Source organism: Pieris brassicae, chromosome 12 (assembly GCF_905147105.1).
Source record: "Pieris brassicae chromosome 12, ilPieBrab1.1, whole genome shotgun sequence".
In the NCBI taxonomy this organism is placed as follows: domain Eukaryota; kingdom Metazoa; phylum Arthropoda; class Insecta; order Lepidoptera; family Pieridae; genus Pieris; species Pieris brassicae.
This window is the reverse complement of record NC_059676.1, coordinates 8,895,606-8,917,924: the sequence shown is the minus strand read 5'-3', so window position 1 is coordinate 8,917,924 and position 22,319 is coordinate 8,895,606. Positions and strand designations below refer to the sequence as shown.

Below are 22,319 nucleotides of genomic sequence, written 5' to 3'. Positions count from 1 at the left end.
CTTCTGGTAGGTACGGACGTAACTGTGAGGTTGAAGTTTCGCAGTGTAATTTGATATTTAAGACGGGCAGGTTGACTTTCTTGAAACATAAGTTGCTCTGTAGACTGAGTGCTTTAATGGTATCGCTATCGCGCTCTTGAGCTTCTGCAAGTAGATTGTAGTCGATCGGCGACGGACAGGTGATTGCTTCGACACGTGATAATGCATCTGCGGCTGCATTTTGAGATCCACTGACGTGTCGTATATCAGTGGTAAATTCGCTGATATAAAGTAGCTGTCGGGTGCGTCTCGGTGATTCGCTGTTTGTATTTGTTTTTGTGTAAGCGAAAGTTAGCGGCTTGTGGTCGGTGAATATTATTATTTCTCGTCCCTCGAACATTTTGCGGAAATGTTTAACAGCCATGTAGATAGCGAGTAGCTCTCGATCGTAGGTACTGTAGCGAGTCTGTGTGTCGGTGAATTTCTTCGAGAAATAGCCGAGTGGTTGCCATGAGTTGTTGATAAATTGATTGAGTGCGGCACCAGCTGTTCTGTCGCTAGCGTCGCTGAATATAGCAAGTGTCGCCTGGTGAGACGGATGAGCAAGTAAAGCGGCGTTTTTTATGCTCTCTTTACATGCTTCATAAGCTTGCGTTGATTCAGTGGTCCAGTCGATCTTAGTTTTGTCACGCTTCTTGACGTTGTGCAGGTAGGTATTTAAAGGCGCTTGTATGGTGGCGGCATCTTTGATATTTTCACGGTAAAAGTTTATCATACCGAGAAAACGTCGTAGTTCTTCTACGGTTTGTGGTTTTGGAAAATCTGTAATAGCTTGTACCTTCTCTTGGGGTGGCTGTATTCCTTCCGCTGTGACTTGGTGACCGAGGAATTTCACAGTTGGCTGGCCGAAAACACATTTTGATGGGTTGATGGTGATGCCGTATTCTTCTAGTCGCTGTAATACGATGCGTAGATGTTTTCGGTGCTCTTCCTCGTCGATTGATGCTATGAGTAGATCATCAACGAAAGGAAATACGAAGTCGAGTTCGCGCAGTACTTCGTGAATAAAGCGTTGGAAAGTCTGTCCGGCGTTCTTTAGACCAGGACACATGCGCGGAAACTCGAAAAGACCAAAAGGTGTGATGATGGCGGTTTTCTCCACATCTTGCTCGCTGACTGGCAGTTGTTGGTACGCGCGATTGAGGTCGAGTGTGGAGAAAATTTTCTTCCCTGCGAGTTGGTATGTGAAATCACGTATACGTGGTATGGGATACCGATCGGGCTTGGTTATGGCGTTGAGCCTTCGGTAATCGCCACACACGCGTAGGTCTCCATTCTTCTTTGGCACGACGTGAAGAGGTGATGCCCAAGGGCTTTTGCTTGGTCTGCATAACCCTTGATCGATCATGTTTTGGAATTCCTTCCTGACCATTTCGTAACGATGCGGTGCAATGGGGCGTGGCTTGCAGTGAAGGGGCGGTCCATTTGTTTCAATGAAGTGTTCAACGGAATGTTTGGGACTAAGCTTCATTGAAGTGATTCTGGTTGTGCCTGGGAAATCTGCTAGTATGCTGTGGTAATTTTGCTCTATGTCAATACTACGAACTGTAGGTATGTCTGCAGTACTGAGTTGAGCGTTTGTTACCAGTTTTGTTTTCCCGTCGATCAGTCTTCTGTTTTTTACGTCGACAATGAGGTGGTGGTACTGCAAGAAATCTGCTCCCAGGATTGCCTTAGACACATCTGCTACGACGAATTTCCATGTGTATGGTCTTCGGAGGTTAAGATCGAGTTGGAGTGACTTCTCTCCGTATGTTGGAATGACCGTGTTGTTGGCGGCGTAGAGTTGAAACGGCAGTGGTTTTTCGCGTGAGCCTTTTGTCTTTGGTAGCACGGAGATATTGGCTCCTGTGTCGACCAAAAAGGTAAGTTTCGTTACCCTGTCGGTAACGAAAAGGCGGTGTGATGATTCGGTAACGCCGGTTCCCGCCGCGGCAAGCGTTACTTTTAGTTTTCCGACTGATTTATGGGCTTGAAACTGCATGGTGGTGTGCATTTCTTCGCGTCCATACCGTAGCGATGATGGTAATAGCAGTACGGCATTGGGGATTTTTTCCGGCTTCGATCTTCCATCTGCGACTCTCGTCGGTTTTCGTTTCGATTTGTTGATGCGTTCCGCGAGCGTGATTGTGAATGTGAATGGTGGCGAGAACGACTGTTGCGGTAGTTGTCGCGAGGTTGTGCTCGTATCTCAGCGACTTCCAAAAACAACCTTCTTATTTCACCGATGAGGGTGTCGATGGTTGGTTGTTGTTCTGGAGGTGGCACACGGAGTGACAGTGAGATACCGGAGACTTCTTGGCTCGACGGATGTGATGAAACTTGACGCTCTGCACCGGAATTTTCTGTGTTCGTCATCTTCAATTTTCTTGGTGTTCTTCTCGGGGTCACCACTTTAGGTAGTTTGGGGTTTAGGTTGATTTGGTCCTTATTTGGTTAAAATAAAACTTCCTAATAATTCGTTGAGAAGAGGTGAAGATGGAATGTGGAATGTGTTTAATTTTTAAAAACTGTAGATTTATATACAAAAATTATCCTACCTGGCCACTAGTGGTAAACATGTGGTACCAAGATGCGAAGGGTGCGTAGACAATAAAATCGAGGCGCGGCAAAAAGTTGTCCTAACGGTAACGCAATTAACTGTTCTTTTCAGAACGAATTATTGTTTCATGACGACACGTACTAATCACCTACAACACGAAATAAATAAATAGTATATTGGAATGCATGAAGGATATTATTATAATTATTAAGTCAATTACGGGATTTTCAACCGAGACAAATAAGGAAAACTCTTAGATTGTTTTATTTCCTCTTAGTTTGACCATTTACGCCTCAAGGATAATTTACTTAAATAATTGTAATAGGTTTCTAAATAATTTCTGCAATAGCACTTTGTTGGAGCCGTATATTTGTATATATAAATCTACTTTACGTGTGTATGTCACTAAACCTCTTAAACGGCTGGACCGATTTGAATGATATTTTTTCTGGATGGTTTAGATTTACAAATCAGCCCACCAGATGGCGTTGCAGTATCTAGGTTATTATCTATACAGCAAATAAACAGCTGGTATATATATCCTATATTCCATCCTGTTCAACCCTAAGACTCCTTCCTTCATCTCAAAAATGACTTTAAATTTTTGGGACCCCATAACTATAGCTAACGCTCTTCCGAAAACTATACCCTTGAAATCCCATCTCATAAGTCCTCCTTTCTTGGCGATTCCTTTAAGGTCTCCGCAGTTAGGCCATGTAATTCACTTCCCGTCTCTATTCGCTTAGCTCCTTCCTGTCTTCCTTTAAATTTCTTCTGTACAAACATTACCTGTCCACATCGTATCCCTAACTTTCGTTCTACTTACTAACTGACGTGAGACTGATCTTGAATTGGATTATCGTGATTCATGTGCACTTTTTATTTTTCCCTCGAAAACTTCCTTTTTATTTAATTATGTTCAATTTTTATATTGTAATGTAACGAAGTGTTAATAAATAAATAAATATATTATGTGCATGTATTCGTAATTAAACACCCAAACGTTTGGACTGATTTTGATGAAATTTTTTGTGTACAAATAGAGTCGAGAATTTGAGTTTTTACTTCTTACTGCTAATTCTTCTTCTCTTCTTCTATATGTCAATTGTACTAACGTTTTTGACATATGGGACTGTCTCGATTCGGTTCTAATCGCAATCTTTGGCACTCTATTGAGAATGTATTTATTTATTTACAAATAAAAACAAGTAATATAAATTATTAGGGATGCAACGGCCTTATTGATAACAATCTCTTCCAGGAAACCCTAGTAAGGAAAATAACTAAATAAATTAAATACAAAGTTTAAAGTGCATGCCACCAAATCAACAATCAATAAACCTAAAATAAATATTGATAAATAAAAACTAAAAGATAATCTTACGGTTCATGAATTATAATATATTAAGTAAATCTTTAAAGAATTTATTATAATGTAAATACTGTAGGCTGTTAATGTATTAAGGTTCTTGTTTTGTAGAACCAGTCACCGCTTTGACGAAATCGAGTTTTAATCACATATATACTTAATTTCTTTTCATTTTCGTTGTATAACGACTTACGCCTCTATATATTTACAACTATTTACTATAGATAGATTTAAATAATTTTAATTGAAAGGTTTAGCCCTTGACGTTTTATGTATGAGTTACGTGAGAAGGCATGTTTTTATAATTAGTAATAACATAATTATGGTATTGATTGGTAATTATGTTAATAATAGGAAACAACCTCTAAACTCTCAAGGTTAGGTTTTTGGTTTTATAAATATATATTTGAAACAAATATCACTAACACTCAATTTATTTTCATGTCAGCATTTTAAAAACGGTGTTGAAATATAAAATCTCATTGGTTTCGATCAGGATAAATGCCTTAGGATAGGTCATTGTTTTTAAAAAAGTTTTTTTTATAGTACATTGAAATTTTTAAAGAAAAGATTGAATTGCCAAAATTCCTTTACAATTTGTTTTTGATTAATTAGATTTTACAACGATCCTGTAGAGATTGTCATGTCTGTCATATATACAACGCTACTATCGGGAAAAATACTTATTTCTTCCTTTGGTCATTGTTTTAAAAAAAAGTTTCTTTAAATATATAATAATATATTGAAAAATGCTTTAAAGAATGACAAGACCTATACGACTTACCAAATTTTAGAATGTGTATTGGTTAATTCGTTTTTTCTACAGTCCCTACCAAGACTGAAAATATGTAATAAAATATGTAAAAAGAACATTAACTTTTGAGTGTGCTTTGGCCGACTACGAATAAACCTACGAAACCTTGGAGAGATTATATATCTGTCGAGTAAATAAAGAATGATAATTTATTTGCCGTATAAGTTGTTTGTTTTCTTTAAGCCGATCTCTAGGTGAACAAGTCAATTTTATACGAAAAACCGTCATTCAATGTGACCTGAATGCCTAAAAAATAAGTAATATATATAAGTAAGTTTATGTATATGCATATAACTCAATGTTTGCCTAAATTTGAATATTACGTCATCACAGATTCTACGCACGTCATAGATTATTTAAAATAGTCGAACCGTGTGGACAAACAGCACTATTATTGAAGAAATTGTTACTGGTAACTAATAAAAAAATCTGATGTTAATTGTCACTTTGCGCGCCAAAACGAGCGAGTTGAGAGGACCGCGCGGTCTCTATGGCATTTACCGTCTAACTGGTTTTTTACGCCTCATTTTTCCCGCCAGTGGACATGGACTCAATATTACGAGATTTCTTACGTATACATTATTGCAATCAAAGTTCGAATAGAACATTCTTTAAAAGACGCCATCAAATATGTTTATATTAAGTGTATTTTAAAATTATTAAAAAAATTACAAATCGAGAAGTTTTAGGTATCAGGCTGTTTTTTTTTTAATTTTATGGAGGCATCAAAAAGCAATTGTCAGTTCCAATACTGTAAGAAATAGTTAAACTCTTTGTAAGTATTTTAATTTATTACTGTTTAATGTTGTGTTTTTATTTCCTATGGGTACGTATTCTTATGTTGTGATATAAATTTAAACAGTTGCTGTATTTCAGTAATGTAACCTCAGTCTAACAATAATTATGATCATTTATATATATTTTTTTAATTGACACAAATTTTAAAAACGTGGTCCCTGTGGCAATGTACCTTTAAGGCTGGCAGCATTTCTTCGCTGTATTGCGATACTTATTCGCTGAGCGAGAAAAGCACCAGCTTTATTATTATTAATATTTTTAAGAATATTTTATGTACTGTATATATGTGTATTGGAAATAATTACATATTATATAATTGTGGAAGTTAAATATGCATATATTTAATACCTTAAAAATAATTGAAAGTCAGCTACGTCACAGAATCATTTCATGTAATAGTCATTTCATAGATCATATCGTTGAATAATTATCTTTTAGCAGCTAAATGTATGGTTACTCAATAGTATGGCCAGATAATAGTTATCAAACCGTACAAGTTACTAATAAATGTCAAAGTTATTGTTGGCGCATCAAGGGAAATGTTCCAATAAATAGTGTCTGCTCCATGGTGAGCTCAACTTTCTCGTTGTCTGCTTTTACCAGCAAGACGCCTGTCCTATCTTGTGATATTGATGTAATAATAAAATAAACTACCTCAGTTTGCTCCTTCTTTCAGCAAGAGCCAGTTGCTGTGCTGGAGTCAACAGCCGACGTATACTCGGTGGTGGGGCATTGGGGAAGAAATCTCCTCCCTCGTTTGCTGGTCCCTCGTCCCCAGAGGGAGTTTCGTCACCCAATCTGAACTGAGGGTTTTCATCCTGTGAAATAAATAAAGCATAAATATGGTATTTGTGGAAACGAATTGTGGCAGGCGCTAATAAATATTGTTAGTATGATAAGCAAGTCAGTAATTAATTTAAATTCAGCACTTACGGTTCGTAAGATTCCGATGAATTTTTTCACTCGCACCCGATTTACTTTTGTTTTTATATGTAAAATTTGAATGTTATTGGGAATAATCCTAACATAGTTTTTTTTTTATGTAACAGCAGGCAAACGCGAGGTCTACGTGATGTTTCGTGATACCGCCACCCATAGACACACTGCCAGAGGGCTCGCAAGTGCGTTGCCGGCATTTTAGGATTTGGTACACACTTTTCTTGAATAATTTTTATTTTTTTACAAATAAATACGTACATACATATAAATACTAATGGCGCTAAAAAGTTTTAGGTCTGGTACTCAAATATTTGTATCTGTTTCGTGATCTTAAGGCAAGGCAACCTTCTGTGCCTGACACACACCGTCGAAATTTTGGGTATAAGGGTTTCCTTACGATGTTTTCCTTCACCGTACGAGCGAGTATTAAATGGGAACATAGTCATAGAAAGTCCATTGGTACATAGAGATCAAACCTCCTCTCGATTCCAGGGTCGAGAGTCGCTGAAGCCCAACACTGCTCACAAATTGTAACTTATGATGTTGAAAATTTAATTAATGAAAAAATCACATTGATACTTAAAAACCAAATCAGGTGCAATTTTATGGAAAATTCAAGGCATGTTTATTTAGGCAAATTAGGCCATTTTATTAGGATTAGGCAAAGCATTTACATACAAGCAAAAGTTTATATATATAAAAAATAAAACCTACATTAGAATTTCCACGTGCCTCTTCCGATTCGATCTTCTCAAAGTTTTCACTTTCACTTGACGAGCACCGTACCTGCTCCTTCTCTTGTTCCGCCATGTTTACTGAAAATAATTTCAAAATATTACATCTAAATTAAATTGTAGTTCCACAGAATCTTGGCTTAGTTAGGTGTTTATTGCGTATAATGTTAACCAGCTTGGCAAAACAGTGGCGACGACACCGAGGTGTCTATGCGTATATTAAAGGGGAAAATACTAAGAACTATTGTGTCTCTACTGCATTGAACGATCAACTTCAACCCTTCATGTAAAATCAGTGTTTCAGAGCTCAGTCATTACCATAATAAATCTTATCTCTTAAAGTTATACAATTTTGCTGTTATTATATTAATAGGCGCTTTTTTTTAATATTTTAAAAGGTATAAGATGTGTGCTGCGATATTGCGGGTTACTCGATTGTATGTTCTATGGATTAGGTTAGCGCTGCGCCTTCTTAAGCTTTGTCATCTTCACACGTGTATATACTAACTATAACATATTTTTATTATTGATTGTCCTCATTTTAACATGTGATGTTTGAATGCGAAAATAAAATAAGAAGATAAATAATAAGATAATGTAATGGAAATACGAATAGCGAAGTCGAGAAATTCAATAAAGGTGGAACGCGAGCCATTTATATGGGTCCGATAGAATTCCTTTCGGATTCCGCCCATTCATTCGGCTTACATTCTCACTTACCTACCTAAATACACAACGAGATCCACTATCATAAGAATTTATTCTACCAATCTATAATTAGTGTATACTTCGTTCATTACATGATTGCCCATGTTATGTGGCCATGTCCTACGAAAACTGTATTCACTGCATCATTAAAGAACAATTAATATGTTTAATTTTCAAAGAAAGCGCGCAATAATATTATATTTATCCGCAATGACCTCTACGGAAAACTTCCTAAAGATAAAATATGTCCTATTTCACCTTCATGTACAGCTGATTGACATTTGAACCTAACTAGATAATGCATCTGTGATAATTACATAGTTCATAATGCAGAACAAAAGTAGAATAAATTGATTAATTTAAATATATATTATGTATGAAACATATTGTGATCTTTAATTTTGATTGCAAATGTATTCGGAATTATGTATGCTTATACAAATATACGTATTATTTTAATAGTTGTTAAAATATAGGTATTATTATTACATAAATGTAAGCGCAGTGATACTGTAGTAGTAGATTCGGAACCGACCTGTGCTTTAATGGGCTTTCTGTCAATTTCATGTGCAATGTTAAAAAATCGTAAAAGAAAAACACCGAGACGAAGTCGGCTACCCTAAGGCACATGTACTTGGATAACAGACCCCTGAGATACCAATCTGTAAGCCAGCAATTGGCGCGAAGAGGTACAGGACAGGAAGCGCTGGACCATTCCAGTTTAGGCGGCTAAAGGCTGATTTACACTTATCAAGTTGACTAAAAATTTACTAAATTTTAAGTGACTTAACCCATGTAAACAGTGAATTTAGTAAAAAGTTGCAAGTTAAAATTTAGTTGCAAGTAAACAAGGTAGAATAGAATTTTGTCTATTTTTCGGTTAAGTTGGTGGGCGTGGCTAATCACTTGACACGTTTGGACAAGCAAAATTTAGTTAAATTTAAGTGAAAAGCATAAGCTGGCGGAGTGATTGCAACGTAGTTCCTAATTAATTTATAAATAAAACTCTTTCGAAAATGTCGAAGTGGACGGAAGACACGACAATAAAGTTCATTAAAGGACAATTGTTTATGGAATATTAAAAGCTTAAATTACAGAAAATTATTTGTTCTGTGGTCGTCCATCTTGAGCGAATAAATGAGTTTATCTACTTATTTAGTATTTTTACGTGTAAACGGTTACTTAAAATTAAGCCGCTTGAAATTTAGTTAAGACTTGGCAACTTAATACGTGTAAATCAGCCTTTAGACAGTTTTTGAGGCGCCAACGGAGTGAGTGTGAGTGAGACTCAGGCATTTTTGTATTAATCAAACCTAAGTCACTTTATTATAGTACTTATCGTGTCCACATACATATATATTTTAATGTTTTTACTATGTAAGTCAAAAAAACAATACAAACTCCCAAATACCAAAGCGCTTTATAAGAGGGATGTATGCGTGGTACAGTCTCTATATTGATTGAAAGTTTTGTACATACATATTTACATACTCGGATGCATGTTGGTATGTCAATTAAGCGGTGGATGCTAGTCCCAAACTTAAGTACAGTGACCGAACGACCTTGAACGAAATCGAAATTCATAGGCTGGAAACCCGTTTGGTAAAATATTGAACTGGTTTACAGTTCTATGGGACCAGGTTCGCGCATTTTAGCAGTAGAACTCTTAATATCCAAAATTAAAGGATTTGGTTCATAGAATCAAGATGTTTAGGTAGGTGACCAACACTAACCCTACACCACGTTGAAGACCATATGCAAATAATACGAGATTTTAGTTTGTTTTGATGTTTGTCACAAAAAAAGAACTAATTTCCTTTGTAACGAGTATTCAAAAAATTCCATACCAGTACGTAGCTTTCATTGGTCAAACCTTTCAATCAATATAGAGACTTCAACGTAATTACGTCTTTCGAATTTATTATAAAGTGATAATACCAGGTATTGCCATATTATTGAAATAAGGATACAGAAGAAGGAGACTACTTTTTAGAAACATTATATTATGTATTAAACTGTATGCAGATAAAGTAATATCTTTTAGTACCCATTAAGATGGGAAAAAATATTTATCGTTGGATGAGGTTATTATTATACATATTTAAAAAAAATCAATGGCGCTACAGCCTTTTAGGTCTGGGCCTCAGATTTCTGTATCTGTTTCATGATCATTGTCTTGAATGGGTAAGTAGGTGATCAGCCTTCTGTGCCTGACACACTACGTCGACTTTTTGGGTCTAAGGCAAGCCTTCCTCACGATGTTTTCCCTCATCGTTCGAGCTAATGTTAAATGCGCACATAGAAAGAAAATCCATTGGTGCACAGCCGGGGATCGAACCTACGACCTAAGGGATGAGAGTCGCACGCTGAAGCCACTAGGCCATCACTGCTTCTTTATATTATATATTTACAAACATTAATTCTAACATTATTATTCATAATATCCAGTTATGTAAAATGTTAAATAAATGTAGAATTTTCTTGCAGCAGTTACAGAAAACAGCAATTTCTGCTGTTACGACCGCTCATGATCAGTCTGTCTCGGCTGCAACATGCAGTCCGTCTATGTCCAGAGTATTTATAACCACGCCATTGTTAACGTAAACAAAAAGCTGAAAACACCTGTATGTAACTATGACAAAATCCCTAGGTGTTCCGACCGACATTTAATATTCAATCTTTACTACAATGTACGTGAATAAAATATTTCTTTTCTATAATTTAAAAGTAACTGTAAACGCTGCAAACACATCTCTATTTATCCAGAAAGTTGGTTTGATTTGTTGTATGTAAATTTATAATTTTATATTATTATTACCATTACTTAAACGGCGGTTTGAAGGTCGTAATAATTACTCTCTGCTACTACTACTACTACTAAATTCTCAATTATTGAGAATTATACACTTCGAGCGAATTTCGCTAACAGATATCAATTTTAATGAGAATTATTATTTTTATGACTGAGGCATTTAAGAAAATATTTATGGTACAAAATGCAACTGATTCTTGACGTGGCAAATATAAACACAACGTTTTTAAATTTTAAATTATTTATTTTAATGTATTATATGTTTTTATCCTACCAGATATACACATTTCGACGGCTAAATTAATGTGCGAAGTCCTTAGCTTCCGGCAATTCAAAAATTTGTAGCCAGACATACTTATAATTGAACATTAAAAGTAGAAAGAAAATTGTAACTGAAAGTCTCGTAAAAACGAGAAAATTCAAAATAACACTTTCGGGTCGTCTATTTACTCATTCGTAAAAATATAGTTTGTTTATCAGGATGCAGTACTTAAATAGTACAGTACTTTTATATAAAATAATAAACAAGTTGTGTCCAAGGGTACAGTTTATTATTTTATTTTATGAAGGTATAAATACGAAACCTTCACATTGCTATGAATATTTTTCCTATTGCAAATGTTTTCAACCTCATACGTAAAAGAATAAATAAACAATTCGTGCGTCTCCATCTTATAGCTCTCTATACCACAAATGATTGAAAACGTTTAGGATACGTAACGTTACATACTATATTTGCCCGCTATAATTTTATCTTTGTAGCTAGAAGTTACATTACTATATTGGCAAGAATCAAAGTTGAAACGCGTTCTATGAAGCCCGTATGGCAGAATTCATTACAGTCTTGACGTACGGGATTCACAAGTCAAAGTTCGCGCTAGTCTTGACTGTAAATCTTACCCTAGATCTTAATATCATCAAGGATCCTTGGCCCACAAACTAACGAGTAGGTAACCGCAGTGATAAACATTCTTTATTACCATTTATGCGTACCAATTAATTAGTATATACCCGTTTTATAGTCAATATATAATTTTAAACAAATTACATATAATGAAACCATTTATACATTAGGTTAGGGAAAAAGGCCTTGTAATAAAATGTCTTGGTTTTTGGTATCATTAAAAGTTTAAATTTTAAATAATTCCAAATTCAAATAAGGAAAATGTGTGATTTTTATTTATTTTTCGTACTGTCAAGATGAGTGAATCTAATGAAGAAATTCGATACATTTTAAAATTTTACTACAAAAAGGTAAAAATGCAACGCGACAAATGGATTTTTATGGACCTAGTGCAGTGTCTGTGAGAGTAGCACAAATTTGGTTTAAGAGTTTTCAATCCGGAAATTTTGATGTCAAAGATGCACGTCGCTCTGGTTGCCCTATTACGGATAAAATGGGTGCAATTTTTGTAAAAGTGGAGCAAGATCGGCATATGTAAGAACTGGGAATTGAGCACAAAACAGTTTTGACGCATTTGAAAAAAACTGGGTACACAAAAACGCTCGATATTTGGGTACCCCGCGCGTTCACTGAAAGAAACCTAATGAAGCTCATACTCATTTGTGATTCTTTATTACGACGTAATAAAACCGAACCATTTTTGAAGAAGCTGATAACTGGTGATGAAAAGTGGATTACGTACGACAAGAACGTGAAAAAAGGTCGTGGTCAAAGGCCGGTCAGGCTTCACAGACTGTGGCGAAACCCGGGTTAATTCGCAACAAGGTGATACTGTGTGTGTGTGGTGGGATTGGAAGGGCATTATTAATTATGAGCTGTTACCACCAGGCTGGACCTTCGATTCTGAACTCTACTGCGAACGTCTGATGAGATTAAAGCAAGAAGTTGAGAGAAAGCGGCCGGAATAAATCAACAGAAGGGGTGTGGTTTTTCATCATGATAACGCTAGAGCTGACACATCTTTAGCCACTCGGCAAAAATTAAGAGAGCTTGGCTGGGACGTGTTTATGCATCCGCTGTATAGTCCTGACCTTGCACCTTCAGATTTCTACCTATTTCGGTCTCTTCAGAATTTTTTAGGCAATGTCAGGTTAACATCACGAGGGGACTGCCAAAACCAACTGTCGCGGTATTTTGATCAGAAGCCCCAAAATTTCTATAGCAATGGGATCATGTCCCTACAATAAAAGATATACCTATAAGATGGTAAAAAGTTATCGAACAAAATGGTACCTAAATACTTTAGTTAAATGTAAATAAATTATATTAAAAAGTGTTGTGAATTTTCTAAAAAAATGCGAATAAACTTTTTCCCCAACCTATTATATGATCAAAATTTTAAGGGTACATGCCCGCCTGTGCTCGCACCAAAGCGGAGGCGGCATGTATGAAAATCATCGTAAGGAGTGTAGCGGAGTCCGTAATGGGTCCGTTCCGCTCGCAGTGGAAAACGGGCAAAAGGGCTACTGTAAGGGCAGTTCTTGGCTAAGGCCCCAGACTGATAGAATAGATTTAGGCCTCATTCCAACTGCAATCTGTATAGGTGAACCTTTTCAATGAGAATTTTGACATATTTGACAATGGACTAATTTGACTGTGGTTTGAGATGTAATTCTATTCTCTGTCTATGTAAACTATAAGAGAAACAGATAAATAAAATTTAAAGCAGAGGTGTGTATGACTAAACAAAAAATTATTCCTCAAATGTAGCTCACGTAACTACAATAGTAATATAATTTATGTATCATTGAATTCTAATTCTCGTCAGCAGGTCAAAGTGTCAACCTTCAACTCTAAAGCATTTTAGTCAATGCCCAGTTTTTTAATACTGAGTATGAAAAAGTATATTATATATCATATTCGTTTATTCTAGAGACATTGGGTACGATGGGAAATCGCTTCTGGTGGATTGTAAGGACCCATATTAATCCGCTAGCATTAAGCATAAGGTCTATTGAATATCTAGGACATAAGATAATAATTGCACCTCAACAATTCTCTTGTAGGTTGTGTGGCTGGGACCATAAAGAACAATGCCTGGAGTGACTGCACAAACCCCTATAAGACGTAATAAAAGAATCTAAAACAAGCTTACTAAGTATCTCCTATCATACACTTATATATTATGTATTAAGGCCTTATGGTGACGTCGAGATTAAAGGATTATCGCCCAAGTTAAGATGAAGCATCGGCTGAGCTCTGCGTATGTTTCTCATATCTATAGAGAATCGTGGTCATGTTCCAAAACATATAATTATTTCTGTTACATTGCTACTGCTGGCACAGCCATACCATTTAACACCTAAGTCAATTGACCATGCAGCCTGTTATATACGCGAATCATTAAACCAGTTTTATAATTTTATATCTAATGTAAATTCTTAAATAAATAACGACAAAATTATCGAAGTTATATTCATAACTCGGTTTTCATTAATTCTAACTTAACTTTTTGATGTGTATAAGTTGTTTTTGAATTCTGGTTTTAATGTCAGTATCGTACTTAGGGTATATGTATATTATCATCATATAATAATAGAGTTATATCTGAATATAATATAATTTATAGTTATTATTAAAATTCTAAAATATTATTTCATTAATATTAATATATAAATCATTATATAAGGTAATTTACCTGGTAATTCTTCCGTCTTTAAGAAATGTTTAACAGCATAACAGATTACGAAAATTCCAATAAAAAAAGCAATGCTTAACATTAAATAACAATAACACAACACAACACAGCCATTCGAATTTTAAAAATACACGTCTTCCCGCCAACTAATAAATACGCGAGTGTCCCTTACCGAATCAATGTCACGGCATGCCAATAAAATCAAATCAAAACGTCATATTATTACCGCGGTCACTGTAATTATTAATTAATGATCATCAAGTGCGCATCATTTAATTCGCGATAAAATTTTATTCATAACACGCAAAACCATGCTTCGTTCACGCGGGCTGGCATTTGACAGCATTTATTGTATCATAATTCAAAAAAATTAGCGGATTTGCCCTTGATACGCGTTTCGTCGTCTAAGTATACAAAAAATGTGTAGAGCTGTGTTCAGCGCTTATTGTGATGGAATGCTACAAAAAATATCGTACGATCTTGGTGAACTCGTTGGCCGTTAACTGATAAAACGATATAGTTGCCAATCATATTACAATAGCCTTACTATATTTAGAGTCTCTTTATATTTAATACTAAGATGATAAAATATTATCATCTATCTTATTTTTGTTAAGGCCTGTTGGACTGAATTAAAATTGATTGTCGATTATATTCATATGATTTTTTCATTATACATAATATGTATATTTAACACCTAAAATCATCTTACAAAATTAAATTCAATAAATATATTTTTTAACATTTAACGATTTAACCTATAGTAACTGCTTGATTAATTATTTAAGGAAGTAAAGAATGAGGAGTCCTTTGCTTAAACGTGTGGCCTTGCTTCTTTCTGGTATCACATAGCATATCTTAACATTAGTATAAATCAAATTTGATTAGACCATAAAAGGTTATAGCTTTAGTAGTGTAGTGTAAGGTACTCACGCAATAATAGATAATATATAACTGTCACTGATTTAAAAGAACCTCGTTTTGCATTGAAATTTAATGCTTTTAATATTTCCTTGGCCCATGGTCACGTGGTCTGTGGTACTCTGTGGTACATCTACTTCATAGTGTTCTTTTATATCTATGAAAAATATCATGGAAACAATGAACAATGTTTACGAATAACAATTCACGGCCACAATTTTGATCATACACAAAATATGTTATCAGATTGGAGATTTGTCATTTGATTGAGATTGTATTTTAAATATTATATTTTTATAAGCTATATTTAGGATGGATAAATGTAGAAACCAGATGTTGGAGTTTGAACAAGCGTTGAAAAATAAGAGTTCAAATAAGTGTACTTTATATTCAGCGAATACGAACTTAATTTCGAATAATATTAAAATAGAGGATGTGATATTAAGCGTTTCGAACCAAATAAAAGCCCTGCAGAGTGCGGATTTTGTAAATAAACATCATAATATAAACAAAGTCAAATCGTCTGGGAATGGTTTGCTGCCAAATAGGGTAGGTAAATTGAACAAATATTGTGATTCTGCATCCATAAACGCCTTAATTGTATATAAAACTAAGCTAACTAACAACTACTGAGGTCACTAATAGGATTGTGATTGAATTTATAGATTATTTAGATCTATGAAAACTATCTCTTATAATTATATAAATGTAGCACCCACAATGCACTTACATTTCAACTTGATGTATACTTTTGGTTGTAATAATAAAAGCCTCTATAAATAATATTGATCTTAAATTTCTAAAGGATAAATTCGTTTTGGGGTTAAAACCCCTTTAGGTTTAATATTAATAGTTATCAAATTTCAGGCATTAAAAGAAAATATACCTAACAAATTTGAAACACAATGCGTGTCGGACACACAGTTGATTGAAATAGTACAAATTGTTGAAGCACAAGAAGCTGATAGGGGTATAATAAAAGAATTTGATACTACATTTTGTCAAAAAACTAATCATATTGATTATTCTGAATATGTTTGTAAGGAAAAGGTTGATAACAGTAATAACACTAAATGTTTATATATTAATAACACAGTTGCCACACAAAAAGTCCCACCTAGTAATGATAATTCTAGTTGCTCAAATGGAATATTTAAAAATGGAGATGATGTTCAAGATACATTTGAAGTTTCCAAAGAATTTTCAGATTCAGAAGATGTACAGCAATTTCAAGCATTAGAAGATTTGGAAAAGAGTCAAATAATAAGTAACATTAAACCTCTTATTATTCAAACTGCACAACCCTTAGTATGTAAATTGGATTCTTTTGAAAAGTTTGAAGCATTAGCTCTGCCTATAATTGAACAATATCCTGATTTAAAGGTTGCAAAGAAAGTTATCAATTCCCAAATTGAAAGTAAAGAATTATTTTTTGAGGCAAACATTGATCCAATTCTGAAAAACCATAAGCTAAACACAAGTCCAATTTTAAAATCAAATATTGACATTAAAAATCACAATGAAATGAAAAATGTTATACCCTCAAAACATAAATCCCAGCATAGTATGATAGAAGATGAAATTTTGTTTAGCAGTGATGAAGAAAATAACCATTCAACAAATGCTGGTGAAGATTTGCCATTGACTTGTGCTCTACCGACTTCTTTTTATGACTATACTGGTCTTTTAGATAAAACAATGTATGTAGGTTTTCAGACTGCCAGCAACAAGACCATACAAGTACATTCTGATTCATTTATTAAGGCTCAAAGTCTTTTAAATAAGCATGAGCTTGAAAACATAGATGTCACAGACCTTGTTTACATGTTCGACAATACTTTTAAAAGTTCAAATAATACAAATTCTATAGAAGTGAATCACAGAAATATTAGCTTGTTGACAAATAATCATAGTGCTGATAAACTAAGTTTAGGTGATAATATATTTGTCGGTTTTCAAAAAGCTAATGGTAAAACAATTGATATATCTGAAAATGCACTAATAAAGGGATCAGAGCTATTTAAAGATATTGTTACAAACATTAAAATGTCACATTCACAAGAAAGTTTACTTAATAAATATAAAAATAACTTGGAAGCACACAGTTGCAATCTTACTAAAACAGTTGACCCTAGTAAAGAAGCTATTAAAACTTCTACTTCTTTACCAAATATGGTCATATCAAAACAAGATAATGAATCTCAGATTATTAAAATCAATAATGATGTAGAAAACATGTTGATAAAAATAGACGACGATAATATTATACAGGAGTTTAAAACTAATTTGGTTGAAAAGGAAGAAAGTAATAATAATGCACTATCATACCCAAAAAAAATGAATGAGATGGTAAGCATTGAAATGGCTGAATCAAAACTGATAAAATTATCAAATAATGTTATAGAAAAACCCGAAACGCGGTTTCAGAATAGTCCTGAGATGAAAAGTGCATGTAATGCAACTCCAATTGCTGAATTATCTGGTTTCAAAACAGCAAGTAACAAAAGTATTGCAGTGTCAGAAAAAGCTTTATTGAAGTATCAAAATATATTAGATAACATAGATTTCACAAATGTTTTAGAACCATTCCAAGGTATGGAAAACAAAGAATCTGGGACATGTGCAATGCCTATATTTAAAGGCTTTTCAACAGCAAGTAATAAAGATATAATAGTAACTAAAGAAGCTTTATTAAAAAGTAAAGCACTATTTGAGAATATTGTCATAAATTCCGACATGACAGTAAAAAATGATAGATTAAACAAAATACACTCAGATATGTTTGACAGCTTTAAAATTGCAAATAGTAATATAATAGAAGTGTCTAAAGAAGCCTTATGTAGAAATGATAAAATAATTGATAATATCTCAGAGGAAAATGTAGAAAATATTAGAAATACATCTAATAAGGTATATGAACCAGGAATAGAGCTCCAAGGTTTTGTCACTGCAAATAATAAACCTATTATGGTGTCTTCAAAATTAATTGATAAATATAAAAACATTTTTGATGACATTGATATAATGGAAAGTAATGTTATTAATGATGTTAAATATCAAAATAATAAAAGTCTCTCTAAAGATGTAACTAAAATAACTAATAATTATGAGTCTAAATTTCAACTACATACATCAAGTGAAATGGCAGTTGATGTGTCTAAGACAATAGCAAAAGGTAAAGAAATATTAAGGGATTGCTATAGTTTCCAAGGTTTTCAGACGGCTAGTCATAAAAAAATTAGTGTACCAGAAGAAAAAATGGCAAGTTATTTGAAAGTATTTGACGGTATTGATTTAAATATGACAGAAATGGATGAAAGTATATTAAAATCACCTAGTGAAGCAAAAATGCAAGATTCCCAGTTAATTGAACTTAAAACTGTTAATAATGAAAACATTAGTTTCCCAGAAGTCTCTAAGGCTAACAGTAACAAACTTATGCACAATATTGATTTAGTTATTGCAAATAAAGAAGATGAATGTGCATGTACATACATACACTTACCAGAACCTAAGGATACATCAAAACCAGAAAAGTATGTTTTCCACACAGCTAGTAGTAAACCAATTAGTGTTACTGAAGAAGCTTTTGAAGCCAGTCAAAAAATAATAAATGCAAAAACAGACAAAGATGTGAGAAATGTCATTAGTTTGGAAAATGCTGGATTTAAAACTGCTAGTAAAAGAAAAATTGACATATCTAAACAGACTTTAAAGAAAGCCAAGAAGTTTTTGGATGGAATTGATGAAATGCCATTAAATAAGTTTAAAGAAGAGCAACATATGAAATCAAAATTTCAATTTCAAACTGCAAATAATAAAACAGTTAATGTTTCTGAAGAAGCAATTGTAGCCAGCCAAACACAACTTAATACTGACCTCTATTATAAGAGATTCCAAATGTCTGAACATAAAAATAATTATGTGTCTAAAGAAACTATGAATGTTATTGATGGCATTGATTCCAATGACGATTCAAAACAAAATTTTCCAACATTATCTAATAAAGATTACATTCAGAATTCAAAACTTAGCAATAAAATTAATTCTGAGAGAGATGGAAATAAAGATGGATCTCAAGAAGCAACATTAGAACAACTGAAAGATATCAGTTTGAATAATATTTTAGATAGTCAAATCATAAATAACTTTGAAGAAACTCTATACACTGAAGATTTTTTCAAAGAAACATCATCGACTTGTAAGAGATCTGGTAGCCCTATTCTACATTGTCCTAAAGCCAAAAAACGTAGATTTGAAGCACCAGCAAGTGTTATAAAGAATGTCAACCCCAATGGCTGTCAAACCAATAGGAAAGCAACATTTATTTTTGACAGTAATTATAAGAAACATAAAGTGTATAGTCTCAAAGATTTGAAGATGTTTGAAGAAAAATATAAATCTAAAACTATAGATACTCAATTTTTTTGTTTTAACTTTGAAAATATTTTGAAGTTTGAATTTAGCAGTGAGAGAAATGATTGGAGCGGGGTAACATTAAGTACAAATGATATAAAAGAGATATTTGTTGAATCTGTTAATAAAAAAATAATTCCAACTGGCTGGATTGAAAATCATTTGAAATTAATTATATGGAAGTTACTATCATATGAAATTAAATATCCAAATGCTTGTTACAAAGCTTGTTCAATGAAGAAAGTTATGGAACAACTTAAATATAGATATGACCGGGAATTATATAATGTTCAAAGACCTGCCTTTAGAAAGATATTAGAGCGAGATGACACACCTACAAAAACTATGGTTGTATGTGTCGTTGGTTTCTATATAAATGGTGTTTATGTCAGCAGGTATGATTTTTTTTGTATCTATCTATATATGTAATGTGACTAGTTAGAAGACAACATTGTTGATTATTAATTGTATTGTGTATTTAAGCCATTAATACTTCATTTCAGTAATAAAAGTTCATGTTTACTAAATATACCAGTAGTCATGAATAACGTTTTAATAATATATTATTGGGTATTATAAATTTATTTCAGTGTGGCCAACTCAACAGACCCCATAGAGTTACTACTAACAGATGGTTGGTACTGCATAAAAGCATGTGTAGACAGGCTATTGACAAACTATGTGTGTCAGGGCAAAGTATCTGTTGGTACCAAGCTTGTAATACATGGTGCGGAATTGGTTAATTGCGACCAAGGAATGTCTCCGTGGGAGGTATTTTTAATATTTTTTTTGTATTCTTATAATAGGGATTCCTAAATATAATATAAAAACGACTATAGAATTCTTCTAAGAATATTTTAAAATTTGTTTAGGACACATCCTCCGTAAGGTTAAGATTGTTCGGTAACTCAACGCGCCGTGCCCGGTGGGATGCGACATTGGGTTACCATAGCAACGCGGCCATCTTAACACAACTGTCAGCTGTTAAAGCTGATGGCGGAAAAGTATCAAAGTTACGGGTGTTTGTTACGCGTGTATATCCTACGCTTTATGTTGAGAAGTTTGATGATGGTAGCATGGGTAAGAGACACGATTCTACATATAACTAAATTTATTTTTACTTATTGAAAGCGTTTTTATTTTCTTATTTATATATCTCACTTTAAAGCAGATATATTTTTTTATATAGAACAATGCACAATGGCAGGAGGCTCACCTGATGTTAAGTGACACCGCCGCCCGAGGACATTCAATGCCAGAGGGCTTGCGAGTGCGTTGCCGGCCTTTTAAGAATTGGTATCCTCAGACGTGGTTCGGTTCGGAATTACTGAAGGTGACAGCAGAATAACTGTAAAATAATATTCATATTCAATCCTTTTTACAGTTACTCGCTCGGAGAGGTTGGAAAATTTATACCAAATGAAGTATGAATCTGAACGGCAAATGATGCTTGAGAAGATTTACGAAGATGTTGAGAAAGAATTTTATGAGCAGGTAAACATTTTACATGCATACTATACTATACTAAGGCAACACGGCTACATTGACCCTTAGCTTAAGTATGAACTGTCAAATTTTTCAACATTAGACATATTTGTTAATTTGCATTTGTCTTTGAATCTATGATGTTGTGTGATAAGCTGTAACTAATCTTTTTTTGATTAATTTTTATTATTGAATTATAACCTTATTAAATCACATTACATTATGTAAATAGTTTTAATTAATTAAGAATATTTTTTAGGAGTCTCAAGATTCTGGAGGAGTTGACATTGATAGAAGACTAGAAACAGGATCTCAGATTGCAAGAGCTATGAAAAATCACTGTGATCCTGTTGAATTTAGAGTAACTATTTTTTTTAAGATTGAAAGATAATGTATGATTTTAAAATGAGCAAGGAGCAGGATTTCTGTCAATAATCAGTTATTTGTGGAATCAAAAAAATCATATTATTTTTTCCCTATTATACCCAAGACATCTTTTCAGGCATCATTAACAGAATCACAACTGCGCAATCTTCAAAACCATACAAATAAGCAAAAAGACAAACAAATCGAACTCATACAGAACAAAGTGCGGGAGAAAATAAAAAATAGCAGCTTAAATGTTGCCAGAAATGTTGTTCCCCTTATGAAAATCCGTGTTGCCAGCGTTGGAGAAGATTTTAAAATTTGTAAAGGTATTTTTTAATTGCGTATGGTGTAAAGAAAAAAAGCGAGATAGTTTATTATAATTTTTACCGTAAGGATTTTTAAGCTTCGTGAGATAAGTAATGTCTTTGGGTGTTTCCAGGAATGATATCAATATGGCGGCCAAATGAGGACTTACAGGAAATTATAACAGAAGGGAAATGGATTCAAGTCTATAATGTAGTTCCCACAGCTCTTAGGTATGTGTTAGTCCCACAAATATTACTAGATTAACTAAAAAACAAAAGGTTAGAGCCAACAAAACAATTTTTGTTTTGATTTTCAACATTTACAATAACAAGATGTAAAATTACAGATATTCAGAGATTCAGCTCTCAGCTAGCCGCCAATCGATATTCCAAAACTGTGAAGTTAAAAACTCTAAGAAAACTACAATTATTGAGTCGCTGATGCGACGATATCACCCTATTCGAG

At 33.7% G+C, this 22,319-nt stretch overlaps 2 protein-coding genes across 4 annotated transcripts in view; one reads left to right on the top strand and one right to left on the bottom strand.

Moving 5' to 3' along the window:
• LOC123717506 (acetyl-CoA carboxylase) overlaps positions 1-15,307 on the bottom strand; it is a 76,725-nt gene extending 61,418 nt beyond the window's left edge. Inside the window, exons 1-3 of one of the 3 annotated variants that reach the window (XM_045673524.1) lie at positions 15,291-15,307; positions 7,216-7,316; positions 6,217-6,380 (exon numbers count right to left, since the gene is read on the bottom strand). In XM_045673524.1, the coding sequence (XP_045529480.1) occupies positions 6,217-6,380; positions 7,216-7,311 (260 nt within the window). In that variant the 5' untranslated portion in view covers positions 7,312-7,316; positions 15,291-15,307. Of the gene's footprint in view, positions 1-6,216; positions 6,381-7,215; positions 7,317-14,357; positions 14,693-15,290 lie in introns of those variants that run through there. The other 2 variants (XM_045673519.1, XM_045673523.1) reach the window with 2 other exon arrangements.
• Positions 15,308-15,473: 166 nt separating this feature from the next.
• Positions 15,474-20,924, top strand: LOC123717431 (breast cancer type 2 susceptibility protein-like). Its single transcript, XM_045673418.1, has 5 exons — positions 15,474-15,827; positions 16,146-20,089; positions 20,285-20,465; positions 20,567-20,774; positions 20,884-20,924. Exons 1-5 carry the CDS (start codon positions 15,591-15,593, stop codon positions 20,922-20,924), a joined length of 4,611 nt encoding a protein of 1,536 aa, XP_045529374.1. The 5' UTR covers positions 15,474-15,590.
• The last annotated feature ends 1,395 nt before the right edge of the window (positions 20,925-22,319 follow it).